This window comes from Sturnira hondurensis, unplaced genomic scaffold (assembly GCF_014824575.4).
Source record: "Sturnira hondurensis isolate 20B ecotype Veracruz unplaced genomic scaffold, ASM1482457v3 Scaffold0007865, whole genome shotgun sequence".
In the NCBI taxonomy this organism is placed as follows: Eukaryota; Metazoa; Chordata; class Mammalia; order Chiroptera; family Phyllostomidae; genus Sturnira; species Sturnira hondurensis.
The window spans coordinates 1087324-1113278 of record NW_028080496.1 but is presented as its reverse complement, the minus strand read 5'-3'; the positions used below and the strand labels follow the sequence as shown (position 1 = coordinate 1113278).

The following is a 25955-nucleotide window of genomic DNA, read 5'->3' as shown; positions in this document are numbered from 1 at the left end:
CGTGGCCCCTACTGGGGACCTGGCCTGCAACCCAGGAACGTGCCCTGACTGGGAATTGAACCGGCGTCCATTTGGTTTACAGGCTGGTGCTCAATCCACTGAGCCACACCAGCCAGGGTAAACCTTCCTTTTAGAATATGTCACAAATTAGAAAATTGTCATCTGTTACAGCATGTTCCAATTTTGAGCAAATTGGAGTGCAGTGGGGGGGCTCTGACCCTTGTTCTAGACCTTCCCACTCTTCCCCCTGCTCCCACCATACAATCATCTGCCCTTCGAGTTTGTACTGACTTTCCTAGGAACTTGTAGACATTATCCCTATTGTACTCGAGGAAAACAGGCTTCAGAGCAGGAAGAATCTTGTCCAAGGTCATGCAGTCGGTGGGTGCCTCTCACGGCCCCTCGAGCCCATGCTGGACCTCACTGCCCTGAGCCTGATCTCCCTGTAATGCTTCTCTCTGAGCACGCGGTGCCACCCAGTCCCTCTTCCGTCCTTCCTCACCCTCTTCTGGAGACGAAACTGCTTGTCAAGGTCAGCTGGGTGAGAGGGGTTTCCCCAGGGTGCGGTGGGCCTGCAGCTGCCAGGTGAACGTCCGATGTCTTCCCTGTGGTACGGCCCAACCTACAACTGGTTGCCACTGTTTGGGACCTGGAAACTTTTACCAGAGGGTGAAAGTTGCTTTATATATTCCTGCATGAAAATAAAACTGACCTTTATAAACAGTAGCTCTGTGTGGCTCCTGCTGGAAGGTGCTTCCTGCTGGAAGGTGCTTCCTGCTGGAAGGGGCACAGCAGGAGGGTGGCGGGTGGCTCTGCCACTCCTCCAGTGTGGGCGAGCGGGTGGGCGCTCTGATTCATCTGCTTTCTGACCCAAGACAGGGTGGTCAGGCAGGTCCTTGGGCTAGGACTGCCTTCACATGGCTCCCACGAGAACCAAACCCATGACTAAGGTTCTCCAAAACCGCTCTCAGGCTGGAGGCTGATCACGGCCGTCTGTGCAGCAAAGGAGCACGTACACAGGAAGAGTTTATTATATATGCTTGCAACACTATTGAGACAATGTCACTCGCTGACCTTGCTTCCCAGTTCACGGAGAACTTCCACAGCACAGGTCCTCACGCCGTGCTAACCTACCTACCCTGCACCGATGCAGGTGCATCTTCGTTCCTGCTACCACCGTAGCAGCTAGTCTAAGGCCGACCCCTAATACTAGACCACGGCCCTTATTGCTCCCTCTTCTGCATCTGAGTCTCTCTCTCTACTGAACCAGTCCTGTCAGCACATACACTTGCTGTCATTTCTCCTACGCAGATGAGGTTTTGGCAGTGCTGTGACCAGGAGACTTGGATGGCTGGGAGACCAGCTGGGAGCCTGCTGTGGTAGATGGTTAATAAACACCAGTTGACTTACACTGGAGGTCACTACAATTCATGCATCTGTTTGTGTGTGCATGTATTTAAAACTACAAGTTTAGCCCTGGCTGGTGTAGCTTAAGTGGATTGAGCGTGGGCCTAGGAACCGAACAACTGCGGTTTGATTCCCAATCAGGACACATGCCTGGGTTGCAGGCCAGTTCCCAGCAGGGGACACATGAGAGGCAACCATACATTGATATTTCTCTTCCTCTCTCCTTCCCTTCCCCTCTAAAGATAAAGAAATAAAATATTTAAAAATATATAAAACCACGAGTTTACACTGACACTTTTAATTCCAACACAATGAACACCACAGAACACAATCCAAACTTTCTCTTTCCTTATTTGTAAGTTGTTTTTCTAAAGGGAGAAATGCTGAGTCTCATTATCCACAATATATTTACTTGTTCAACTCTATCATACAGGTAAAGCAGTTTGCCACTTGCTAATTTATAACCCTACAAGAAACAAATGCGACTAGAGTACAATGTTTGTATCAAGTAGTTTGTGTCTGGCCTTGGCCTTTAGTCAAAATACTGTTTTCCAAAGTTACTTAAGTTCTTTTCTTCCCCACCCATTTGGTGGTGGTATGTTAATCATTTACAACACAGTCCAGTTTGTTTGTCCCTGCTTTCGGTCTGTTTTGGGTGAACCTTCACACCCTGGTTGTAGGTATGTATATGTAACATTGCCATGACTCTAAGAGTCAGAGATGTACACACCAGGGCCATGAGAGAAAGGTCACTGGCTCTTCCTCACTGCTACTCCATCCCATTTTCACAGACTTTCTACCCTTCTTCACCCATTCCCTTACAGGTACCCAAACTTAGGTTCTGGAAAGTGTGTACTGCTATTTTCTAGAAATGAGCAGAAACATTTACAGCTTCTTTTATCTCTTTTAGCTTATGGGAATGTAATTCACACTGAATGCACCCTTTTAAAATATACAATTCAAAGCGCTGGCTGGGTAGCTCAGTTGGTTGGAGCATCATCCTGATGCGTCAAGGTTGCGGATTTGATCCCCAGGGATCAGGGCACCTACAAGAATTAGCCAGTGAAAGCACAGATATGTGGAACAACAAATCAGTGTTTCTTTCTCTGTCCTCTTCTCTCTCTCTGAAAATCAATGAGTAAGAATTTTAAAAATGCACAATTCAGTGGTTTTTAGCATATTTACTGTGAAACAGCTCTCACCACAACTGAACTTTCGTCATCTGAAAAAGAAATCCTTGACCCTATTCCTCTCATCTCCAGCCCAGGGTAACCACTAACCTTTCTCTGTCTCTGGATTTGCCTGTTCTGGAAATTTCCTATCAGTGGAGTCATAGACTATATGGCCCTTCGGGGTAGCTTCTTATTTCACTTAGTGTACAATTTTAAAGGCCAATCCATTTGTAGCATTTTAATTCCCATGGGTGTGAGGGTTTCGATTTCTCCACATCCTCCCCAGTCCCTTTCTGCTTCATCTTTTTAAGTTAGAGCCACACTAGTGGGTGTGAAGTGGTATCTCTTTGTGGTTTTAATTTGCATTCTCCTAATGACAAATAATGTTGAAATCTTTCCACATGCTCATTGGCCATTTGTACATCTTATATGGAAAAATGTCTACTCAAGACCTCTGCCCATTGTAAAGCTGGATTATGGTGGGTTTTTTTTTTAACTGCTGAGTTGTAACAGGTCTTTATATATACTCTTCTGGATTATCAAATATATGATTTGCAAATATTTTCTCCCATTCTCTAGGTAACCTTTTCATTTTCTTGGAGTCCTTCCATGCACATGTTTTCAGTTCTGATAAACTTTCTGTTCTTCCTTCTGTCTACTGTCGATTTGTGTGTCCGAGTGGCACTGCCACACCGGATTAATCATTGTCTTCAGACTCTGTGTCAGCGTCTGGTAGGGCCAGTTTCCCCCTGTGACCTTCGGTTTTCAGTGTTATCCTGGCTATTCTTAGATGTTTGTTCTCTATAAGAACTTAAGTTGATTAACATAAAACGAAGTCATTTTTTTCTAAACTTGCAGTTATCTTAGAGTTTAATGTCCTTAGACATTGGACTCCCCCCTCCACCCCTTTCTTTCGATTTCTAAACGTCACCTGAAACAACGGCGGCCCGCGGCCTGTGGTGAGCAGGGGTGGCCCGCGGAGGTCGCCCGGCGGGGCGGGGCGGGGGCGGGGCGCCCGCGATCCGGAAGCCGCCGGGCCGTCTCCGACCCGCGGGATCAGCGGCGAGGACTTGGCGTGACGGTGACTGGTACTCGACATGGCGGCGGCGGCTGTCAGCGGCGCCAAACGGAGCCTGAGGGCCGAGCTGAAGCAGCGCCTGCGGACCCTCAGCGCCGAGGAGCGGCTGCGCCAGTCCCGCCTCCTGACCCAGAAGGTGGGCGACCGCCGGGGCGGTTACCGCTGTGGGCGAGACTGACTCACCGCCGCGCCGCCAGGGCGTGCGGACCCGCGCAGACGCAGGGCTCTGGCGCGCGCACTCTCCACCCCACCCCCGCGCGCACGTCTCCCACGCGCTCGCTTGCCCCCTACCCTCGCCACACTTCCCCAGGTGCGCAAGTGTCTCCCTGCACGACCCACGTCGCACTTCTCCGCCCCCTCGACGTACGCACGTTCCCTCCGGCACGCTGACGTCCTTTGGAACGTGTCTGGACCGTCTTAAGCACGAGGGCCGCGCGAGGGTGCTGCTGGGAGAGCGCCCGGGCTAGTGAGGGGACAGAGCGCGTGACCCCCCCTTCCGGGCGGCGCTGGTGTGGTGGTGAGAGCCCGGGACAGAGACTCCGGGTTGGGGCGCGGCGGGCCTCAGCGGAGGTGCTTTTAGTCAGGGTTGGAGGTCGCGAAACCTTCAAGAGCGGGAGAGGAGGCTAAAAAGAGCGGAGAAATGCTGTTCCTTAAGCCGAGGACTGTGAGGGGGAGGAGGCGCCAGCGAGCGAGCACCACCCTGATTGAGTGAGAGGATGGCGGCTGTCTCGGCCCTCCCTCGAGTCTTCGTGTCCAGGAGTGGTGACCAGGGCTTGCTTTTCTGAGTCACTGAAAGACACTTGGTTCTCAGCCTCCCACCGCCCGTGACAGGGGCGGGGCAGGGCGGGGGAATGAGGGGGTGTGAACAAGGTTCCTGGTCCGGGAAACATGGCGGCCCTCGGTGTCCAGAAGGCACGTGGCAAACAGGTCCGTGGGACTGACTTTGGTTGGACACCAGAGAAGAAAATCAATGTCCCGTGAAAAAGTAAATATTTTTCATGTTTTTAGTAATTTTTAAAAATATATTATTCAGTTGTAGTTGATGTACAACAGTATTAGTTTCAGGTGTACAGTACAATGAAAGGTAAAGCGGGTATACTTTATACTTTAGAAAATATTTATGCCTTCCTATTTAATAGTTGGAGTTTCTGTCCTTAAAATATTAAGTATTTTTAAGAGGGGGAAGGTAAGCAGAAAGAGAGGGAGAGAAACATCAATGCGTGGTTGCCTCTCATTCACCCCCTACTGGGGACCTGGCCTGCAACCCAGGCCTGTGCCCTGACTGGGAACCGAACCAGCGACCCTTTGCTTCACAGGCCCCTGCTCAATCCACCCAGCTTCACCAGCCAGGGTGGATGCAACTATCTTGAATTTAAGACAACTAATTAGAATTAAATTTTTTTCTTTGAGTTACCTTAGTTTTGTACTGGCTGAACTGACCACCTTTTTTAAAAAGTTACTTTATATTTTCCTTTTTTTAGGGAGAGAGAAACATCGACTTGTTGCTCCATCTACTTATGTATTCATTGGTTGTGGCTTGTACATGCACTGACCAGTGGGGTTCAGAGATGGAACCGACAACCTAGGCATTTTAGGACGACACTGTAACCGAGTTACCCAGCCAGAGCACCCACCCTTTTTAATCGTTTTATTTTGTGCTGTGGCTTTCTAGAATGTTGAATGAACCTTTATTGTCTGTACATATGTATCAATGGAAGGGTGATGGCTAATGGGGATTACCTTTGCCTTTTGTACCCACTTTGGGATTCCATGAGAGGACTGGATTCTGCCTGACCTCCATCCGTCATGTTCTCTGAGTGCTGTGGTCTGCTGCGGCTTTGTTTGTAAATACTCTCTCATCCACTTTCTGTTTTATTTAAATTAGTGAAATCTCTATGCTCCCATTCTCAGTGCTGACATGTTCTTTTTTAATCTCACATAAAAGATTTGAGGATGGAAGAAAAACAAATATATGCACATTCTCACACTGAATTTTAACTGATGTTCATTACTACTTATTCAGCTGTTGATTTTCTGTATTCTCCTTTTAAGAGCACAAAAAAAGACACTTAACTTTCTCAGATTATTTGGGTGCCAAAAGCCCCAGATCTGCCATCCAAGGTCTGGGTTTCACATTGACGTTTGCTTTGCCTATTTCAGGCCTAACAGCTTAGTAACGTCTCAGATGATGGAATTAATTTTCTTCCGTAATGGTTCGGTGTGCTCTATTCACTATATGTCCCTTTTTTACTAGGAAAGATTGACTCTTCTGAATCGGCCAGTCACATTTATAAGCCACTTCTGTGGTATCTTTGGCTTCTTAGTTTGCAGAACAAGGGAGAACAGAAAATGAAAGGGGAAAAAAGAAAGCTAAGAGCTAAGGCTAAGTGTGGGGAAGTTCTCAGATTGTTAACTTTTTTTGTCTTTAAGCAGAGCGTGTCCTCCTTCTGCCTGATGAATCATTAAACTGAATATGAAGAGAATTCTCTCACCCATGTCTACCTTCTCATAAACTTGGCACTTGCTTTTAGAGGAACTTTGCTTCTCCAAGAACCCCCACCCCCGTCTTTGTGAACCTTTAATACCCATATGAAGAGAAGAGTTAGAAAATAGGATGGAGGTTGAATCAAGATAAGAGAATTGTACGGCATGTGCTCTGCCTCTTGGGAGCTTATAGACTGTTAGAGTGCCACGTTAAGGGCATATGAAACAATTAGTCATCAACTCCCAACGGTAGGTAAGTGTTATGTATAGTAGCTAAATGTAAGGGTTGGCAGAAGTCAGGAAAATCAGCACTTCAGTTGGGTTTAAGTGGGTAGAATTCAGGAGAGAACCCTGACAATCCAAAGAGTGAAGGAGCTTGTGGGAGCCAAGGTTCAGAGTTAAAGTAATAAAAATAATAATAATAATAAATAGGAGAAATAAGTGACAAGAATGGGTAGATGTAGGTCAAGCCTGGAATTCTCTACAGCCCACAGGGGCACACAGTGGCTTTATAATGACTTTTCACACCTACAAAAGGTGTGACTTTTCATACCTTCAGTATGCCTGACTGGTGTCAAGGGATCAGAGAAGTAAGTGTGGGGTGCAGAACCAAAAGTTTGTGTTCAGGATGCAGCACTGACCCACTGTAGCACTCTGCTGTTTGGTTTTTTGTTGTTGTTTTTGGACAGTTAAGGGAGTTGAAGGCTGACAAAGAAGGGAGAAAATGTTAAAACTGTTAAGGGGAGTCTCTGATTGTTAAGAGTATAATCTTAGAAAATGAAATTGCTGTCCTTTCCCACCTAGGTGATTGCCCACAGTCAGTATCAGAAGTCCAAAAGGATCTCCATCTTTCTGAGCATGCAGGATGAAATTGAGACAGAAGAGATCATCAAGGACATTTTCCAACAAGGGAAAACCTGCTTTATCCCACGGTACCAGTTCCAGAGCAATCACATGGATATGGTCAAATTAGCATCGCCCCAGGAAATTTCTTCACTTCCCAAAACGTCCTGGAATATTCATCAGCCTGGTGAGGGTGAGGTTCGAGAGGAGGCCTTGTCAACAGGTGAGCGTGTGGTGTTAGAGTTGACATCTTAGGGTGGTGTCAGACTGTGATGAGCTGTTACACCTCTGATCCACTTGATCGTCAAAATGACTATCAGAGTGTCATGAGAAGTTTGTTTCTTTGTTTAGTTTTTACTGAGCCAAAAAATAACCAGTCACAGGATCCTGCCAGGTTTGCTATTTCAGTACGCTTCATAGCAACAGCTCGTGCTCTGACTGCAAGAGGAGTTTCTAAGCCTTTAACACATGTCTCTTTTGCTTCACAAAAAAATCTTCACTAATTTTTTATTTATTACTCCCAAAATAAATAATCAAGATTAAAAATAAATCAAAGCAGTTGTAATTTTGCGCTAAACTGGATGGTGGACGGCAGTAGGCCCATGCTGCTCTGCCCGCTGAAAGCCGGTGAGAAAAATGGGGCGGGGAGCCTCTGGTGCCTACGCCCTACTCAATCGGGTTAGGTAAAAGGCGGCCATCACCTGACTCAGGACCACCCTCTCAACCCAAAGCCGCTGTACTTTTGAAATGTGCTTTGTGCACTTCATCTGCCTGTGTGGCAGTTCGGGACAGCAGAGAGTATCTCCTAGAGTCAGGTGCTAATAGAGTCAGGTGCTCTGGAGACTCTCATGGGCCTCACTTCATCTGCCTTGTTTCCACATGGGATTACTGAAGCCCAGGGAGGTCAAGGGTCTTCTCTAAGGACACAGAGGCAGTTCCCACAGCCGCGGGCACCCACTTCTGTTTTTTACTCCAGTGCCTTTTGAAGCACTGTTTCTTTTCACAACATCTCCTTCATTAAGATTGCTCTATCAGAGCAATCTTTCTGTGTACTTTCTGCCTCTCTCCCGACAGCGTTCTGCGTGAAAACCATTACTCATGGAATAGGTACCCTTGGGGATGGCATTTGTGGGAAAGCGGGTAACTTTCCCAAGGAAGAATTGCACTAAGTCAGGTGTGTGTAAAGGTGAGCGTGACCAGTGTTGGTCATAGCCTTACCTTTTTCCCCCAGGTATTTTTTATTCAAGTAGATACACAGGAAGAAGAGCCAAGGCTTTTTCCTTTGTATCAGGGCCTTTTGTTGGACTTGTAAGTGCACTCATAGGCTTCCTTGGAGCTCGTCCAGAATTGTCTATTTTATCTTTTGCAGCAGCAAGTTTAGAATATATTCTCATTTCACGGAGCGGTAATTTACTTTTTGTTAACTCCCAACCCATTAAGATGAAAAGATACTTCCTTGGGGGTTACGGCCTGTTATTCTTGCCAAGATGGGTCGGCCTGCTAAATGTTCTGTACAAGCAGAGTGGTGTGTTGAGTGCACTGTCAGACGCTGAAGCATCGTTAAAGGAACGAACCTGGGTGACTTCAAGTCCCTACACACAGAATTTCGGGTATTTAAACTCCTTTTCCAATTCAGTTTTTATTTCATTACCTTTATTCGAGACATTAAGATGTCTATTAGTTTTATCTATGTTTCCATATATGTTCAGAGAAGAAGCAGAATTTTTAATTTTAAGAGGTGTTTGAAATAGGAAGAAAAAGTTGTTTTTAGTTTAGTTCTTACCCTTAAATCTCAGGCTAGACTGGTGAAAATCTGTGTGTATAAAAATGCCATCATGAGTTTATATGAATGCGCTTCTCAACCCCCACCCCTGACTCCTCTCTTTTTAAAAGTTTATTGAATTTTTTGGTGTAACTGGTTAATAAAGTTATGTAGTTTTCTGGTGTATAGTTCTATATAGCACAGCATCTGTATATTGTGTTCACCCCAAGTCTCCTTCCATCACCATTTACGCTCCCTTTACCCTCTTCTGCCTCCCCCACCCCCTTTCTTCCTCCCTCTGTCCATCCCTCTCTTCATCTCTCTGTGCCCCTCCACATCTCCTCTGCCCCCAAAGAACAGTGGGACAGTCCTGCGGCAGGCGTAGGGGACTCCTCACCCCCAGACTGTATGTAGATGCCTTTTTTTTCTGTTCTATGGGCAAGAGCCAAGAGGATGCATTTCTGTGAATGCCTTATCAGTGAAAACATCCCTTTAAAATTCTTCATTATAGCATCTTGACAGGCCACAAGACTGGGATGTTTCTTTTGATGAATTACAACATTTTCTTCTTTACAGAAAAGTAAGTTAGAAAGTATTCTCCATTGAAAAATGAGGTCAAGAGATGTTTTCAAGGGAGCTGCATCAGGAAGTGAAATTGCACCTTTGCCCCCAATGATTTTGGCACATGGCAGGGTTGCGCTCTCTGTCCTAGGTCATTTTAGTGAACTCCCAGCCCACCACCTTCTCTGAACGCTCGCCTTCTCAGTTTCAATTTCCTGCCAGAGTGACCTTAACATGCAGCTGGATTGTGTTCTATTATGTGAGAGCTTTGTCTTTGCAGCCTAGAAAACAAGTCCACGTTGTGTAGCAAGAGTCAAGGAAGAGGGAAAGAGGAGTGGTGTGGGGGTGGTGTGTGTGTGTGTGTGTGTGTTTCCTCTTTGAGGGAAGGTCTCTCAGCCTCTGTTCTCTGGTTCCCTCCTACCGAATGGCCATCATGCTTGTCTGCCTGTTGGGCTCTTCACCTTCCTTGTCTCGGTTTATGCACTTCGTCCTCCAGCAGCCTCCTGGGATTTGGGCCCTTCCTCCGTATTTCTACCTATGCTGGGACACCTCGGTATGCTTCGTGTGAGTGGACTAGCTCTACTGCATTCCATGTGTGTAGTTTCAAAGTGTTTCTGTTTATATTTGAATGCAGGGATAAGAGCCCACAACTTAACAGGAAAGCCTGTTCCATTTTAGACCATTTTATAAAGGTCAGAAGATTATTCTCTATGTGCCTCACTGTAGCTTTCACCTGGCAGCCCTCCTGCACCTGGGGAAACAAAAACATTCCTCAGGTGTCCTTTGGGTGTTTGCGCTCAGCACAGTGCCCCAGTGGATTTGCACTATCACCTTTTTCCTTTCTTTTTTTGTTTTTTATTTTTATTTTTTATTATATATTTCATTCTATTACAGTGGTCCCAATTTTCCCCCCTTTGCTCTCCTCCGCCCACCCCACCGTCAATCCCCACCCTGTTGTCTTTGTCCATGGTCATTCATATACATTTCTTGACTAGTCCCTCTCTTCTTTCCACCCTTAATCCCTTACCCCCTGCCCTCTGGTCATTGTCAGTCTGTTTTTTGTTCCCCTGTCTCTGGCTATATTTTGCTCGGTTTTTTGTTTTTGTTTTTTTAAGATTTTATTTATTTATCTTAGAGGGTAGGGAAGGAGAGAGAGAGAGAGAAATACCAATGTATGGTTGCCTCTCATTTGTCCCCTGCTGGGAACCGGGAAGTGGCCTGCAACCCAGGCATGTGCCCCGACTGGGAATCGAACTGCGATTGTGTGGTTCACAGGCCCGCACTCAATCCACTGAGCTACACGAGCCAGGGCTTGTTTGTTTTCTTCATTAGGTTCCACTTACAGGTGAGATGATACGGTATTTTTCTTTCTCCACCTGGCTTATTTCACTTAGCTTAATGCTTTCCAGTTTCATCCATGCTGTCGTAGAGGGTAGGAGCTCCTTTCCTTCTGATGCTTAGTATTCCGTTGTGTAAACATACCAAGTTTTTTGATCCATTCATTTTCTAAAGGACACTTGGGCTGTTTCTAACACTTGACTATTGTAAATTGTACTGCTTTGAGCATTGGGGTGCATAGGTTCTTTTGATTTTGTGTTTTAGGGTTCTTAGGGTATAATCCCAGCAGTGGAATTGCTGGGTCAAAAGGCAGTTCTATTTTTAGTTTTCTGGGGAAATGCCATACTGTTTTCCACAGCGGCTGCACTGGTCTGCGTTCCCACGAACAGTGCACTAGGATTCTCTTTTTTCCACAGCCTCTCCAACACTTGATGTCTGTTGATTTGGTTATGATGGACATTCTGACCAGTGTGAAGTGGTATCTCATTGAGGTTTTAATTTGCATCCTCTGATGGCTGGTGATGCTGAGCATCCTTTCATATGTCTCTGGACCCTCTGTATGTCCTCCTTGGGGAATTGTCTGTTCAGGTCCTTTGCCCATTTTTTAATTGGATTGTTTGTCTTCCTGCTGTTGAATCATACAAGTTTTTTATATGTTTAGAGGATCAAACCCTTGTCTGAGGTATCATTATAAGTATGTTTTTCCCATATGGTTGGATCCCTTTCTATTTTGATGAGGTTTGGAAATATGGAACACTTAAAGAATTTGCACATCATGTGTGTTCAGGGACCATGCTAATCTTCTGTGTGTCGTTCCAGTTTAGTATATGTGCTGCTGAAGCAAGCATGGAGGTGTCCCCCTTTTTTTCAGCTTCAATATGTTTTTTGAGCCCTGGCTGGTGTAGCTCAGAGGATTGAGTGCCAGCCTGTGAACCACACGATCGCAGTTCAATTCCCAGTCAGGGCACATGCCTGGGTTGCAGGCCAGTTCCCAGCAGGGGACTCATGAGAGGCAACCATACATTGATATTTCTCTCCCTGTCTCCTTCCCTTCCTCTTTAAAGATAAATAAATAAAATCTTTTTAAAAACCCTCCTAAAAATATCTTTTTTGAAGTACAAATTTAATAATTGTATGTTGAATGAATGACTAATGGTAACTGCAAAGAAGGCAAAAAGGTTCTCTTCTTTCTTTCTTTCTTTCTTTTTACATCTAAGACTTCAAATTGCAGTGATTTTTCTCTCCTCCCTCATCTGAAAGAAGTTTAGGTTTGCCATATATTGGTACTTCTCATGAGCTCTGTTAGAGATTACGTGGTTGAGACTGAGGCCCAGGTAGAGAAAGAAGGGCAGAGTTGAAAGCTGCTTGCTTATTTTGGTAGATTAGAGATGCATTCAGGTAAGAGGATCAGAGAGCAAGTGATTGTTGCAGGCAGCTGCCAGAGAGAACTTTGCCCCTGGGAAGTTTGTTTAACTCTCCGTCTGTAATAGATAGGAGTGAATGCACAGTGCTGTGATGGTAGTTAACACGGTGTTGTGTATTTAAAGTGTGCTGCCATTTTCATGCACTCGGTTCTTGCGCAGGTCTATTTCTGGATGAGTCTTTCCCATCGATCTGCTTGCCTGTTCTGGAACCTGTGCTGTAGTATTTTGATTGATGTAGTATAATAGCTGTTGAATGTGCTTGAATGCTTTAGTGCCTGGTAGTAGAAGTCTCGGTTGCATTGTTGTTTAAAAAATTTAGCTGACTGCCCTGTTTATTTTTGAGATTAACTTTAATGTTATTTTGTCAGTTTCACGCCCCAGATCCTCTAGATACCTCGGTTGGAATTGGGCTGTGTTGTTAGGTCACTTTGGGGGAGGGGACTTCTCTGTGACAGGCAGTCTGCTCTGCTCCAGAAGTGCAGCCCTGTGCCCAGCAGTTCAGTGTGCTCTTCTGGTTGTTGTGCTTTTAATTGTGTGGCTTCTGCACATTTTTTTGTTAAGTATATTCCTAGTTAATTAATAGTGTTTGTTGTTGCTGATCATGAGTGGAATCTTTTTCCATTATATTTTCAGGCTGGTTATTTTTGTGGTAATAGGAAAGCATAGGGGCCCTGGCTGGTGTGGCTCAGTGGATTGAGCGCAGGCCTGTGAACCAGAGGATCGCGGTTTGATTCCCAGCCAGGGCACATGCCTGGGTTGCAGGCCAGTTCCCTGCAGGCCAGTTACCAGCAGGGGACGCATGAAAGGCAACCATACATTGATGTTTCTCTCCCTCTCTCCTTCTCCTCTGAAGATAAATAAATAAATAAAATCTTTAAAAAAAAATAGGAAAGCATAGGAGCATAGGCTCAAATTTCCAAGTGGCACCAGGCTCCCTGAAGTAACTTTAAAGTTACTTTCTTCAAAATTTCTTAGGTTCTATAGAATCAAATTTGAAAAAACCCAATTTCATAAGAAATTCGCATCTTCAGTAACGTGTTTCAGAGTGAGGGCCCAAAACTAGGTTTGTAAAGGATGCTGCTTTTTGGATGGGCTGAGCAGTTCTCCCAGTGTCCAGCAGATGTCAGCATTTTACAAATGTGTTATTCTGAACTGGTGGTTTTGTCTGCAGTGTCCTGCCTTTATATATCCAAGAGACATTTAATAGTCATGCGGGTGGGGGGGAGGGGGCGGCGAGGGGGGGTTTTGTAGATCATCCAAGTCGGTCCTTTCATTCTGCAGATGAGGAAGCAGGCCTAGATGGGGAATGAGTTGCCCAAAGTCCCAGCAGTCACAGAGTAAGGCTGAAACCTGGGCGGTGGTGTTTCTGAAGGCCCCCTCTCCAAACCACTGGTACAGGGCATGCCGCGGTGTCCAATGTGGAAGTCACATTTGGGGGAAGGGAAGCAGTGTTGCTCAGTTTGTTTGGGTAGATAGATGTTTTAACATTCTTTATGAGGGAGGTGTTAGAGTCTTGGATTATAATAATTGGGTAAAATAAACTAAAAATAGCTGGCTTTTGTTACCAGAATGTATAATTACTGGATGTAAAAGTGACCTTTGATGTACTGTTTCCTACTTCATACCAGCCGTCACCGGCCCTGAACCCTGCCGTGCTGTCCCAAGTCTCTGCCTGTGCCGGCTCTTTTCACTCCCCGTCTGCTCTCCCTGCCTCTCCGTGCTGACCCTTTAGCACCCTGCTCATTGTTTCATGGCGGGTGCGGTAGGCCGGGTCCTTGGTGAGGTTTCCCAGGCTACCCCATCTCAGTAGGATGCAGCGGTTCCTCACCTCTTTCTGCTTCTTGCCCCGTCCCTTGTTTGTGCACATACAACCTGTCGGGAGTATCTGCTCGGGTGGTCACAGGCTAGAGTGTGAGCGCGTAGTTATCCGGCGTCCGCTCTGGGTCCTCAGGCAGGACCTTCCATGTGGTAAGTTGTTAGTAACGGGCGTTTGTTCATTTCATTCCTTTGCGTTTTTATTGAGCTGTAAATCTTCAGGATTATTTTTCTGCTTCTTTCTTTCGAGGTACTCAAGCAGGTTTTAGGGAACATTAAGGGTTTCAAGAACAAGTCTGTCCCCCCAGTGGAAGACTTACCAAAGCAGACGACAAGGGTAGTTGGAGGGAAAAAAGCACTGGGAATGGACTAGTACAGGCCATTATATAAAAAACAGGTACTATCATTTCACAGTAATAGGTTACTTTATCTCAGGCTGGCAGTAATGGAATGTGTTCTAAACAGGCTCATAGGGGCCAAGCGACGCGTCTTGCTAGGGTGGAAGATGACAGCAAGCAGAAGAAATACAGTGTGGTGTGTAGTTTTATTAAAATAAATGCACCGAACCAGAAAGTTTGCAGCACTTTCCAGTGCTCATTTAGCAAGCCTGGGTAAAACAAATGGTGGGGGCCTGGGAAAGGCGTCCACTTCGCCAAGCTGTTAGGCTCAGGAAGCCTTGCCGCAGTTATTTACTGTAGGGACTTTGAGAGCCCATCTTCCACAGAGAGAAAAACAGAAATGACTCCAGCAGCACCCACTTGCTTCTGGGTCTGAGGAAGCTGTTCCTCACTGCTCTTGGGAGTGAACTAGGCATTTCGTTTCCTCCTTAAGCACACACCACGTTACCGGGGCTATAGGGGGAGCTGCCTGCCAGACGCACCGACGTCACTCCAGCACTTAAGTTCTTACTTCCATTTGTTTTCTTAGTTGTGGTAAAAAACACGTAACATAAACTTTACCATCTTAACCATCTTTAAGTGGATCGTTTGGAGGTGGTGAGGGCGTTCCCATTGCTGTGGAACCAGTCTCCAGGCCTTCTCCTCTGGCAGCCCTGGCCCTCTGCGCCCAGGAGTTCCTCCCCATCTCCCCTCCCCCAGCCCTGGCAGCCCCCATGCTGCTGTCTCTTTCTGTGAATTTCACTGTTTCAGGTACTTCCTATGGGTAGAATCATGCAGTACTTGTCATTTTTGTGACTGTCTTAATTTGTTGATTGATTATCAGTTGATTGCAGGTACACTGCAAGGAATTGTCCTTAAGATTCCCAGACTTGCTAAGTTTTGATCCTAAAGAGGTCTGAGAAATTGAAACAGGCCATCTACTCATTTTACAGATCGGACAGCCAGGGGTTACCCACAGTTAGTGAGAAACCAGAGGGAGTTCTGGTATTTCTTTTCAGTTCTAAGGTCAGTTGATTATCAGTAACAGTGAACGTATCCCAAGCGCTGACCCAAAACAAATATAACATTTAGAAAATTCTATTAGGGTAAAGCTGCTACTGGTGGTCCATTTACTGATTTAAAGTGTTGGTGGGAGAGAAAGAGAAAACACTTATTTGTTGTTCCACTTCGTGATACAGTCTTTGGTTGATTCTTGTATGTGCTCTGACTGGGGTTTGAACCTACAACCTTGGTGTATGGGGACACTGTTCTAACCGGCTGAGCACCCAGGTAGAACTGGCAGTTGTGTCTGCAATGGTTGGTCTTACTGCAGTGTGTCTGATTCTGCATGGAGATTGCCGAACGGCCAAAACATGATGCAACCAAACAGCAGAAAAAGTGAAGGTGCATTTATAATATCATTTTTTAAAAAAATTAGCTGTCTACAACATTAGGTGGTTTAGTTGAATACTGCTGTAAGAGCATTATGGATTTGCAGGGATACATTTTAAAAAACCCAATTTCATAGGTAATCAGAAGCCCAGTGTATTTTATGACAGTAATCACATAAATAGTTCTGTTTACCTTGTATGCCCTGCACTGTTTTACTGTGAGCAGTGATTCAAGGAGGTCATGCTTCAATCTGCCCTCTCTGAGGCTGCTATGAGTTTAAAGCATGCAGTATTGACTTTTGAGAGTTCTGCCCCCAGAGATACCATGAATTATTGGTTCTGTGTTTTACATCATGATTTCGGTTTCTTTGTATTTCAGACACACAGGAAGTGCCTGTGTCTGCAGTCAGCTGCACAGCCCAAGGAGTGTGCATGTAGCAGTTGATGAAGTTGACATTTGATGTTAATAGCTTAGAGACTCTTCATATCACCGTGTGCTTATTCATCTTAGATTGTAGGCGGAGGCAACTTTGAGGGATGCTCCCTAGCTGATTGGTGGCAGTGCTGGGATTCAGCCTTCTGCGGCCTGTCCAGAAGCTGGCACACTCAGCCCCGCCCTCCCTTCTGCCTCGAGTACACTTGCCCTGTCACCTTCCCTCCATCCCCTTGCCTGGTCCCACTTGCACCTTTTAGCCATAGGAGCAGTGTGTACTGTTGAGTCATCATCCACCTGGGTGGCAAGCACTTGGCTTATCTCTTAGGAGCTGAGCGTCCTCATGGACTAATTTTAACCTCTCTGGAGTGCTGACATCCGTTTCCTCATCCGTGAAATGGGGATGAAACTCCGGCCTCCAGACCCACCCAGTCTGTCCGACGTGCAGAACAGCTGCTCCTAGTCACCCTTCGTCCCAGGGTACAGTGCTGCACCTGGCACAGTTCAGGCGCCAGCTGAGCCCAGCTTCTGTGCACCCCTTGCAGAAGCTGGACTTGGGATAAGAGTGGGGTGTCGCCGGGGATGGTCTGAACAGGTAACTGTGGGTGTAGTCAGGAAACTAAGATGAGTATGGTCAAGAGACGTATTATTCCCTCCGGCGTTCCTTCTTTTATAGTAACTAGACTGAGCTCAGTCTCTCTCCAGGGAATGAGCACAGCTCTGTTCCCAGAAGGCAGGGGAAGGCATTCTTCCTCTTCCATGGGTGGTGGACTTTCTCTCAGGACCCCGTAAGAGCTGCTCACAGTGGATTGTGTGCCCAGGGAGAATGAGGTGGAAGTTCATCTGAGGTTGGTTACACTGTGCCTTAGGGTCAGACAAGGGAATTAAAGGATTAGAAGGACCTCACAGGCATGGAGAACAGAGTAGCAGGAACCAGGACTTTCAGGCAGGAAATCCTGGGTGGGTGTGGGACAGTGACTCTGTTTAACTGGGGTCACCCGACATGCTGTGAGGCAGTGTTCCGGAGGTGATTGGGGCAAGATGGTTTCAGTCATGCGCCCCAGTTGAGGAACTTGGATGCTCTAAGAGATTGTGAGCAAGGGGCATTGTGATGAAGGTGCACTGTAGGATCCGTTGAGACCAGCAATACCTGGCGGTAGGCAAACCAGTCGGACTTGAGGACAAAGGGCATGTTCAGAGTGACAGGCGGAGATGAGAATTCCGGCCGTGGTGCAGAGGGCTCCTTGGGGGAAGAGGCATTGGGTCATGAAGTTCCTGGAGAGCAGACTGGGAGATGCAGCCACAGACGCCAAGTGGGAAAGAAGAGGAAGGAGACGGAAGTGGACATCCGTGGGCAGCATGTGGGGCGGCGGTGCCTGGGTTAGAGCGCTGCCCGCACTGGTCTCTCCCTTTCCAGCTCCTCCGCAGTGCTGGGCAGGTGGTCCGTGGCTGGCTTGATTCTGTTCTGAAGAGCCCAGGATGGGAGCCTTGAGTTGTGGGCTTCCTAGGAGATGTCTGGGCTCAGAGGCTGCCGCCTCAGCCGGGGTTTAGAAGAAGGATGCTTTGTAGAGTGAACTGAGTCCTCAGTGCCAAGCGTAGCGCTTTCAGTCTCAGGAACAAATAAAACATTTACAGGCCCTCTTTCTTCATTTTCTTTCAGGACCTAGTTCCTGTGCTTTTTTTCCACCCCAGTGCTAATTCTGCATCTTAGGTTTGTCTTCGTCTCCCCACTTGAATTATCCTTACCCCAGCGATTCCTTTAGTTTCCTGTCCTTACTGCACTTGTCCTTTCTGCCACCTTTTAACATGGTTTCCACTCCTCCTGAAACTGCATCTGTGGGCCTGTGTGTGATCATAAAAGGCGTAATCTGAGCCCTGTGCAGGAGAAGTCTCGACATTTTTTTTTTTAGGACCAGCCTTGTGAAGTAGGTACTGTTTGTGGCTGCCTCTTGGCCCATGAAAGGTGGAAGAAGCACAGGAAGGGTAGCTGGAGGGTGGTGCCTGCAAGCATGGCCTCAGGACCCCTGCCCACCACACTGGGCAGCCACCAGAGGGCACTGGCGTTCCAGAGCCAGCGCCAGATGTAAAGACCACATGTTTTTGAGCAAGCAGTGTGGGGGGGGCTACCTGAGTTTTTGGAAGGTTACCTTGGCAGGTTTGGAATGCAAAATCACACTGGAAAGCCAGCAAAGCCTGAGAAAAGGCACCCAGCAAACCGTGTTTCTGCAGAACAGTCTGGGCCTCTCAGAGAGCATTTCCAGAACTTGGGGCTGCAGTCCCCAGGCAGCTGGGGCTCCTGGCAGGGGCACCCAGGATTGAACCACGTTGAGTGGGCTCTTGCCTATAGTGCTAGTGTCTGCATCCTCTCTCAGGGAGCCTGTGGTGGTCTGAAGATGGAGCTGTGCTAGAGGCTTATAAAGAATGTCCATGGCCCGGAGTTTTTCTCCTGTCCCTCAGCTGAGTTTTGACTTTACAGTGTGTTCCGAGGGGTCTTGGGTCAGCCTCTGTGAGTGGGGGCAGGCCGAGGTGGGACCAGCATGTGCAAGGGGGCTTGTCAAGCCTGTGCGTGATGGCAGGGCCTGCTGGCCCATCATGCCTTTGGGGAGCGCAGGCATCCAGCACGGTGTTAAGCAGTGCGCAGAGCCCAGGCATGTGCGCATGGGGGAGGGGTGACGTGCATGTGGTGACAGTGGTGGCATGGAAACAACTACAGGGGTGACAGCAGATAGATGAAGTCTGTAAAGGAATATAGTATAAGTTTCAGGAAAATACCTGAAGTCACCAAATAGCAGAAGCGGAACTCAGAGGGATCCGAAGGACCTGAAGCCAGGGGCAGCAGCAGCAGCAGCAGTCCTGTGGATTGGGGTCCCAAAGCAGTGCCCCAAATAGGGTGCCAGGACCCCTGCCTGTGAAGGGCCACTTCCGAGCCTTTCGTCCATCGCCTGAGAATCTCAAAGCCGCTCTTCTTGCCTAACAGTCGTGGAGATCACTCAGAACAGGCAGCAGTGCAAGGTAGTCCTTCTGTCACTCTCTTGTCCTGTCGTGTTGCCTCCCACTCCACACCGAGTACCTCGGAGTTAATGGTACAGCACAGTGGTGTTGACTGTAGTCACGGAGAGTAGAGCAGATTGCTTCTGACCCTTTCCCTCTTGCACAACGGACACCCTCACACTGGGTGGACAGCAGCTTCCCATTGCCTCCGCCCAGCCCCTTGCGACTCCCATTGCACCCTCTGAGTTTGGCTGCTGTCGATTCCTCGCATGAGGGGGGTCGTGCAGTGTCTGTCCCTCTGTAGCTGGCTTGTTCCACTCAGCAGGGTGGGCTCACGCTTCTTTGTGTTGCGGCATGTGGCGGGACTACCTTTTCCGCGGCTGAATAATACCCCACCGTGGACACCACATTCTGTTCATTCGTTTGATCTGTGGACCGACATTGGGTTGTTTCCACCTCTTGGCCATTGTGAGCAGCGCTGCTGTGTATACGGGTGTGCAGGTGTCTCTTCAGGGCCCCAACTTCAGTTGTTCTGGATAAATACACAGAAGTGGGATTGTTGGTGGTTCTGTTCCTGATTTTTTGAGGTATCGCCACAGTGTTTTCTACAGTGACTGCACCTTTTTATATTTGAGGGACAATGCACAAGGGTTCCCGTTTCTCCGCATCCTCACCAGTATTTATTATATTGTGTGTGTTTTTTAATGAATATCCTAGCAGGTATGAAGTGATAACTCACTGAGGTAATGATTTACATTTTCCTGATGATTTCTGACATTCAGCATCTTATCATGGACATTGTTTTTGGTCTTTTTTTAGAGAAATGTCTTTTCAAGTCCTTTGTCCATCTTTTAAATTGGGTTTATTTTTTTTTGCTCTTGAGCTAGTTGTAGGGATCTCTCTGACTTCACCTCTCAAACCTCCATCCCCCATCTGAGGAACTCATGTTTCCCGCCACTCCTCAGCCTCGTTCTCTGTCCGGCTATTCCCGTCTCACCAGCCTTCTTTTCCCACGGTTCCCTTGGTTTCTAAAATGTTCTCAGACCCAACTTAAACACATCCTTAACAACCCAGTCAAGTCAGTTCCCCACGAGCCCTCCCTGACCACCCAGCCAGAGTGGCTCTCCCTCTGCTGACATCTCTAGTTCTTCTTGACTCTTGCTTTTGAGAAATTGGCAAAGCCTGCTGCCCTGCTTTGAGATGGTTATGACACATGCATATTTTATGTTCACTGACCGTCAACACCTCTCCTCTCCAGGACCTTGCAAACCACATAGCACAGTCTAAGGAGGCAAGAAGCCCAGGAAAAGGTTGGAGCTGCGCTGTAGGCCTCTGTGTGCTCTGCAGCAGAAAGAGGACGAGGAGGGAGCAGAGTCTTGAGTGCACAGCCACAGTTCGTCCCAAGGGAGAAAGATGAGCAGGATGGGGACAGTGAGAAAAGGGAAAGGCTGGTGACCAGGGCCTTTTAGCAAGGTGGGATTGGAACAGACAGCAGGTTTATAGGAGAAGGCCATGACCATGACCTGGGATGTGCCCTGCTGGGTGTCGGCAGGCAGGGGTGGACAAGTGTGTGCTGGGAGCCGGACAGAGGGTGAGTTCCCTCACAGCCCCACGGCAGTCAGAGCAGCTGCTGCGAGCAGGGCCTCTGCTCGGAACAGGCTCTGTGGCTTCCGGCCGGTGTGGCCTTGCTGTCCATGCTGCAGGAGTGGTGAGTCCAGGGAGGCTGGAGGGCAGGCCCTGGGGTGGGTGTGTGACGTGGCCAGAGGCTGGGGGCCCACTTTCAGGGCCTCCCACATCCACAGAGGTTCTCTACCTCATGACCGTCATCACCCTCCTTATGTGACACCCCCACACCTCTCATAGGCCAGGGCTTTACGGCCTTCAAGACCCTCCCTTCCACCTCATCCCAGCAGCCTGCTGTGTCCCGATGATGTCATGGCCAGTTCTGGTCCCAGTGTTCCCGGGTCCCCTGGGGGTGTCCAGTAGAGGACCAGTTGTGGGGCCTCAACCTTGTATTTTTGGAATGTCCCTGAGTAGAGCAAGGCCTGCCCTCATGTGACGCCTGGCCTCGCCTCACCAGAGGGAGGGAGAGTGAAGCGGGGGCTCCATGCCCTCACAGGCCGCTCCTGCTGCCGCTGCCTGACAGACAACACTGTCCCGTCTGGCTTCTTCCTGCTCCTGTCCCACTCCTCTAGTTGTCATGGTCCTGGGGCCCCAGCCTAGCAGGTGTGTGGAGTCACCTGGAGGCTTAAAGCAAGAAGAAATAAGTTCTTAGGCTCTGTCCTTGAAGCACCTCTTAAGCAAGGTGTGGCTGGGCTGGAATGTGACGTTTTTGTACCTATTTACCTGAAGAAGAGGAGAGGCACGTAGTGGGCTTACTGAGTAGCAAGTCATTTCTATTTTCTCCTTGGCCATGCCCTGTGCTTTTTGGGTTTTCCAGAGTGGCATGTGTTGTCTTAGAATTCGGAGGAGGAGTAGATGTTATTAAAAGCAAGAGCCAGATTTGAGAGTGGCCAGTCTCTTTCGAAACCGCTCACCTTTGTGCCTATGTGCCTCTGCTCTGCAGGGGGACTGGACCTCATCTTCATGCCGGGTCTCGGGTTCGACAAGCAAGGCAACCGTCTGGGACGGGGCAAGGGCTACTACGACGCCTACCTGAAGCGCTGTGCGCAGCAGCAGCAGCACACGAAGCCCTACACCATGGCCTTGGCTTTCAAGGAGCAGATCTGCCTACAGGTCCCAGTGGACGAACATGATGTGAAGGTAGACGAAGTCCTTTATGAAGATGCCTCACCATCCTGAGTCCTGCCACCTGCAGCCAAATAACCAGAGTTTTGTTCCGAAGAAGCAGTGCACCACAGACTGTGTGTTCCCTTGTCAGAAATTAGCTGAAGCTGCACACTGTCGGGAGTACGGCTGTGTTGTTTCCAGTGTAATTATGAATACCTAACATAAAGCCATCTTTAAAAATTAATACACTTGTGAACAGTAGAACATTAATTAAAATGGAGGTTATCACCATAGGATTTGAGATTAATTTCCTGGCATGACCGTGACAGGTTGATCTTTTTGCTTTTCAGTTTAAGTTAAATATTTATGAGGAACTGCTCTGGTTCAGAGTGAGAGGAAGGTGGACCATCCAGAGTGGACGCTCTGTCACTGAAGCCTCCCCTGGGCCTGTTTGGTCTGGCAGGTATGTGGAGGCTCCATGGTGATTCATTGATTTGTGGTGTTTGCTTTCTGTGCAAAAAGTTCCTTGAGAATATTACTTCCTGCACTTCAGTAGATACCTGGACATACAGTGATTGGGAATTTTTTTGGATGAGTTCATGGAATACAGGGTATTTTCACTTAAAACATGGATCCATATTCTTTGCACAGTAGCATGCGATTTGATGTTTTATGCACAAAAGTGAAAACACATTAAAAGCATCAGTTGACCTAATATTGGATTTTCATAATACAGTGTAGTATAGAAATGAGGGAGCAGGGACTTCCGCCAAGATGGAGGCATAGGTGGAAACACTGCGCCTTCTCCCACAACCAAGTTTGAATACAACTAAGGTTTGGAGAACAAAGACACAGCCAAAGGACAGAAAATTGAATTATACGGAAGTCTGACTACATCTAACCTTTCAACGGGGACGGTAAGAGGGACGGAGCCAGCAGTGAGCAGGGTCGGGCAGGACACATCCCCCGACCTAGGCGCACAGGTGGCCCGGACCCAGTCAGGGTGTGGGGCAGACTGACCGCGGTCGCACATTCTTGCACAGTGAGACGGACCACCCAGGCCCCAGGGGGCGAGGGCTGACGGCGGTGGCACACTCAGGTGCAGTGGGACGAAATGCGTGGGCCTGGTGACGGTGGCAGCTGTGGCACCTGTGGCTGCCGCGGCGGGAGACGGCAGACAGGACGCCATTGTTGCTCTTTGACCGCACCCCCACATACGGTGTCACAACCCAGCAACTGAGTTGCCCTGCTCTGGTGAACACCTAGGGCTCTGATCCTGCTACATAACTGGCACGAACAGCCCGAAAGATGGCGCAAGAAGAACTCAGAAGTCCCAGAGCCCATAACTCTCAGCAACCAAGAAATTGCCAGCCTCTCAGAAGCATAATTCAAGACACTGTTTATCAGGATGCTCACAGAACTGGTTGATTATAGTCACAAATTAGAGGAATATATGAAGGCTAAACTAATTGAAATGAAGGGAGATGTCCAGGAAACCAATAGTGATGGAAAGGAAACTGGGACTCAAATCAATGGAATGGACCAGAAGGAAGAACAAAACATCCGACCAGAAAGGAATGAAGAAATGAGAATTCAAAAAAATGAGGAGAGGCTTAGGAGCCTCCAGGACATCTTTAAACGTTCCGACATCCGGATTATAGGGGTACCAGAAGGGGGAAAGAAACAGCCATGAGTGGAACACTTATTTGAACAAATAATAAAGGAGAACTTCCCCAGTCAGGCAAAGGACATAGACTTCCAGGAAGTCCAGGAAGTTCAGAGAGTCCCAAAGAAGTTGGACCCAAGAAGGAACACACCAAGGCACATCATCATTACATTAGCTAAGACTAAAATGAAGGAGAGAATCCTAGAAGCAGCAAGAGATAAGGGGACAGTCACCTACAAAGGAGTACCCATCAGACTGTCAGCGGATTTCTCAAAAGAGACCTTCCAGGCAAGAAGGGGCTGGAAAGAAGTATTCCAAGTCATGAAATCCAAAGACCTACAGCCAAGATTGCTTTATCCAGCAAAACTTTCATTTAGAATGGAAGGACAGATAAAGTGCTTCTCAGATAAGGTCAAGTTCAANAGGGGAGTGGGAGGAGGAGAAGGCACAGAAAATAGCATAGAGGGTAGGTAGAAAATAGATAGGGGGGAGGGCAAGAATAGTGGGAGAAATATAGAATCTAAAGAACTTGAGACACGTGGTTATAAACTAAGGGGGGAGAATGGTGGGGGAGGGAGTGTGCAGGTGGAGGGGAATGAAGGGGGAGGAATAGAACAACTAATGGTATTATCAATAAAATATATTTTAAAAAAAGCAATGAGGGAGCAGCTTCCATTACTGTGCTGGTTAGAAGTCTGCTGTGTAACTTCCACCTGAGGATCATGTGAGATGTTAGTTCAGCTGCAGACTCGGGTCTGAGCTGGCTGGACAGTGAAACTGAACCTCCTGAGCTGTGGTCCGTCTGAGCTTCATTGCTGTGCGTTGTTCTACCCAAGGGCTGTGTTCACAAACCTCTGCTCTGCCCCTCGACTCCGTGCAGGCGGATGCAGAGGCCACTGACAGGGACCCAGGTGTTGAGAGTCAAGGGGAGGGGCTGCAGGGTCTCCTGGAAATGGGGCCATTCCCTGGGGTCCACTCAGGTGGTCACTGTGCAGAGGATCCTGGGAAGGGAAGAATCAACCTTGACGATGTAGGTGATGACGACTGTCACTCCAAGGCACAGCAGAGGCTGAGGACAAGGCTGGAACCCCGGAAATGAGCACCTCGATAAGGGGCTGGGGCTGGGATAGCCCAGGGAGAGGGCAGAGCGATGGGATCTACCCAGAAACACTGGTTCCTGTGGGCCCCCCAGGCAAACCTGTCACTGTCTGGTCTGCCAGTCTGTGCCTCATTGAACTAGAAAGGAAACTGCAAGGTCCTAGTCCACCTAGTGTGTGCCGGTCAGGATAACATGTCAGTCACGAGCCCTCCTTATGGACTGATAAACATGTAGGCACAGTGGCTTCCTGGAGAAGCTTTCTTCCTGGCCCCAGTTCTCTCTTCTCTCAGGTCATTGGAAATTCAGTTAATCATATTGTGGTTTAATCATGTTTACATGCTGCTTTTTCCACTGGCTCACGACCATATTCTCTGCCCAAATGGTGGTTTCCCTGAGGACCCCAGCTCAGGGCAATAGCCTGTGAATTCCTGACAAAGGAACGGACCTGTGTGCATGTTGCCTGTGGTCTCCGAGGTTTTCTTGGAGGAAGAAACTGGCTGTGCTGGCCGAGGCTGGAACTCTCCGCAGAGGGTGCCCAGCTCCCGTGGTGCCACAGAATGGGAGGGCCTCAAGCCTCGGGGGCAGAGGCTTATGGAAGTAAAACCCTAGGCATTTCCTCCAGGGCCCATCAGGATGCATAACCGCAATGGAAGGCTGATTTGCTGACCAATTCTGGCTTGTCTGGGTTGCTTATTATAGGAGGATCAGTGTCCCTTCAGGGGACCTAGACTCTCCAAGGGCTCTGACAGGTGTGGGAGGACCCTGTTCCTGGGGGTGCGTATGCAGCAGGCTTTTGGGGTGTGCTTTCTCTGCTGGGAATCAGCAGGCGCTGCCCTCCTGGGGTCCACGCCACCTGAGAGGGGGCACAGGGCTCGGGTGGAGGGTGAATGGAGAATGAGCTTCATAAAAGGGTGGGAGGATGTGTCTCAGATGTAGGCTCCCTCATCTGGACTCTTGTGTCAGACACACGGGTCCTGCACACATTGCGGGCACAACTGGCCAGCATGCCTGCGGGCCTTCTCACAGGGGCAGAGGACACTGCGTGGCAACATCAGATCCAAAGAAAGCTGGGCGGGTGGAAGCCAGCAGCCTGTTTCTTCTGTAAAACCCACCCACCAGTGAGGGGAGGCAGGAGGGGACAGGAGTCTTATCTGGCTGAAGTCCTCCCACAGAAGTGCACGCAGCCAGGGAAATGGAGGCGCACAATGGTGACTTTGCATTTATTTACGTATATCAGTACTTGCAGTTACTTGTGACTCTGGGAGTATCTCTGCCTTTCTCCCAGAGGGAGACTGAGGCTAAGGTTCTGCTCTGAGTAAGGGCGAGGACTTGAACCACGTCTTCTCTGATCTTACAGTTCTTTTCACTGCCCTGCGCTCTGATC

The 25955-nt window shown here is 48.2% G+C and overlaps 1 protein-coding gene and 1 non-coding gene across 3 annotated transcripts; one reads left to right on the top strand and one right to left on the bottom strand.

Moving 5' to 3' along the window:
* The first annotated feature begins 3598 nt into the window (after positions 1–3598).
* Positions 3599–22113, top strand: MTHFS (methenyltetrahydrofolate synthetase). Of its 2 annotated transcripts, none has more exons than XM_037053473.1 (3): positions 3599–3793; positions 6946–7207; positions 21643–22113. In XM_037053473.1, the coding sequence occupies exons 1-3, from the start codon at positions 3677–3679 to the stop codon at positions 21876–21878; spliced, it is 615 nt and encodes a 204-aa protein (XP_036909368.1). In that variant the 5' UTR covers positions 3599–3676; the 3' UTR covers positions 21879–22113. The 2 variants fall into 2 exon arrangements, with proteins under 2 accessions (XP_036909368.1, XP_036909369.1); XM_037053474.1 differs by lacking the exon at positions 3599–3793 and adding an exon at positions 4542–4642.
* Positions 11388–11489, bottom strand: LOC118992112 (U6 spliceosomal RNA). Its single transcript, XR_005067557.1, has one exon. It is a non-coding gene; the product is annotated as a U6 spliceosomal RNA (small nuclear RNA).
* Positions 22114–25955: the final 3842 nt, after the last annotated feature.

Coding starts and splice junctions, on each gene's coding strand:
- MTHFS (XM_037053473.1), top strand. CDS start 3,677: ATGGCGGCGGCGGCTGTCAGCGGCGCCAAACGGAGCCTGAGGGCCGAG. Junction 3,794..6,945: donor CCCGCCTCCTGACCCAGAAG/GTGGGCGACCGC, acceptor TTTCCCACCTAG/GTGATTGCCCACAGTCAGTA. Junction 7,208..21,642: donor AGAGGAGGCCTTGTCAACAG/GTGAGCGTGTGG, acceptor TCTGCTCTGCAG/GGGGACTGGACCTCATCTTC.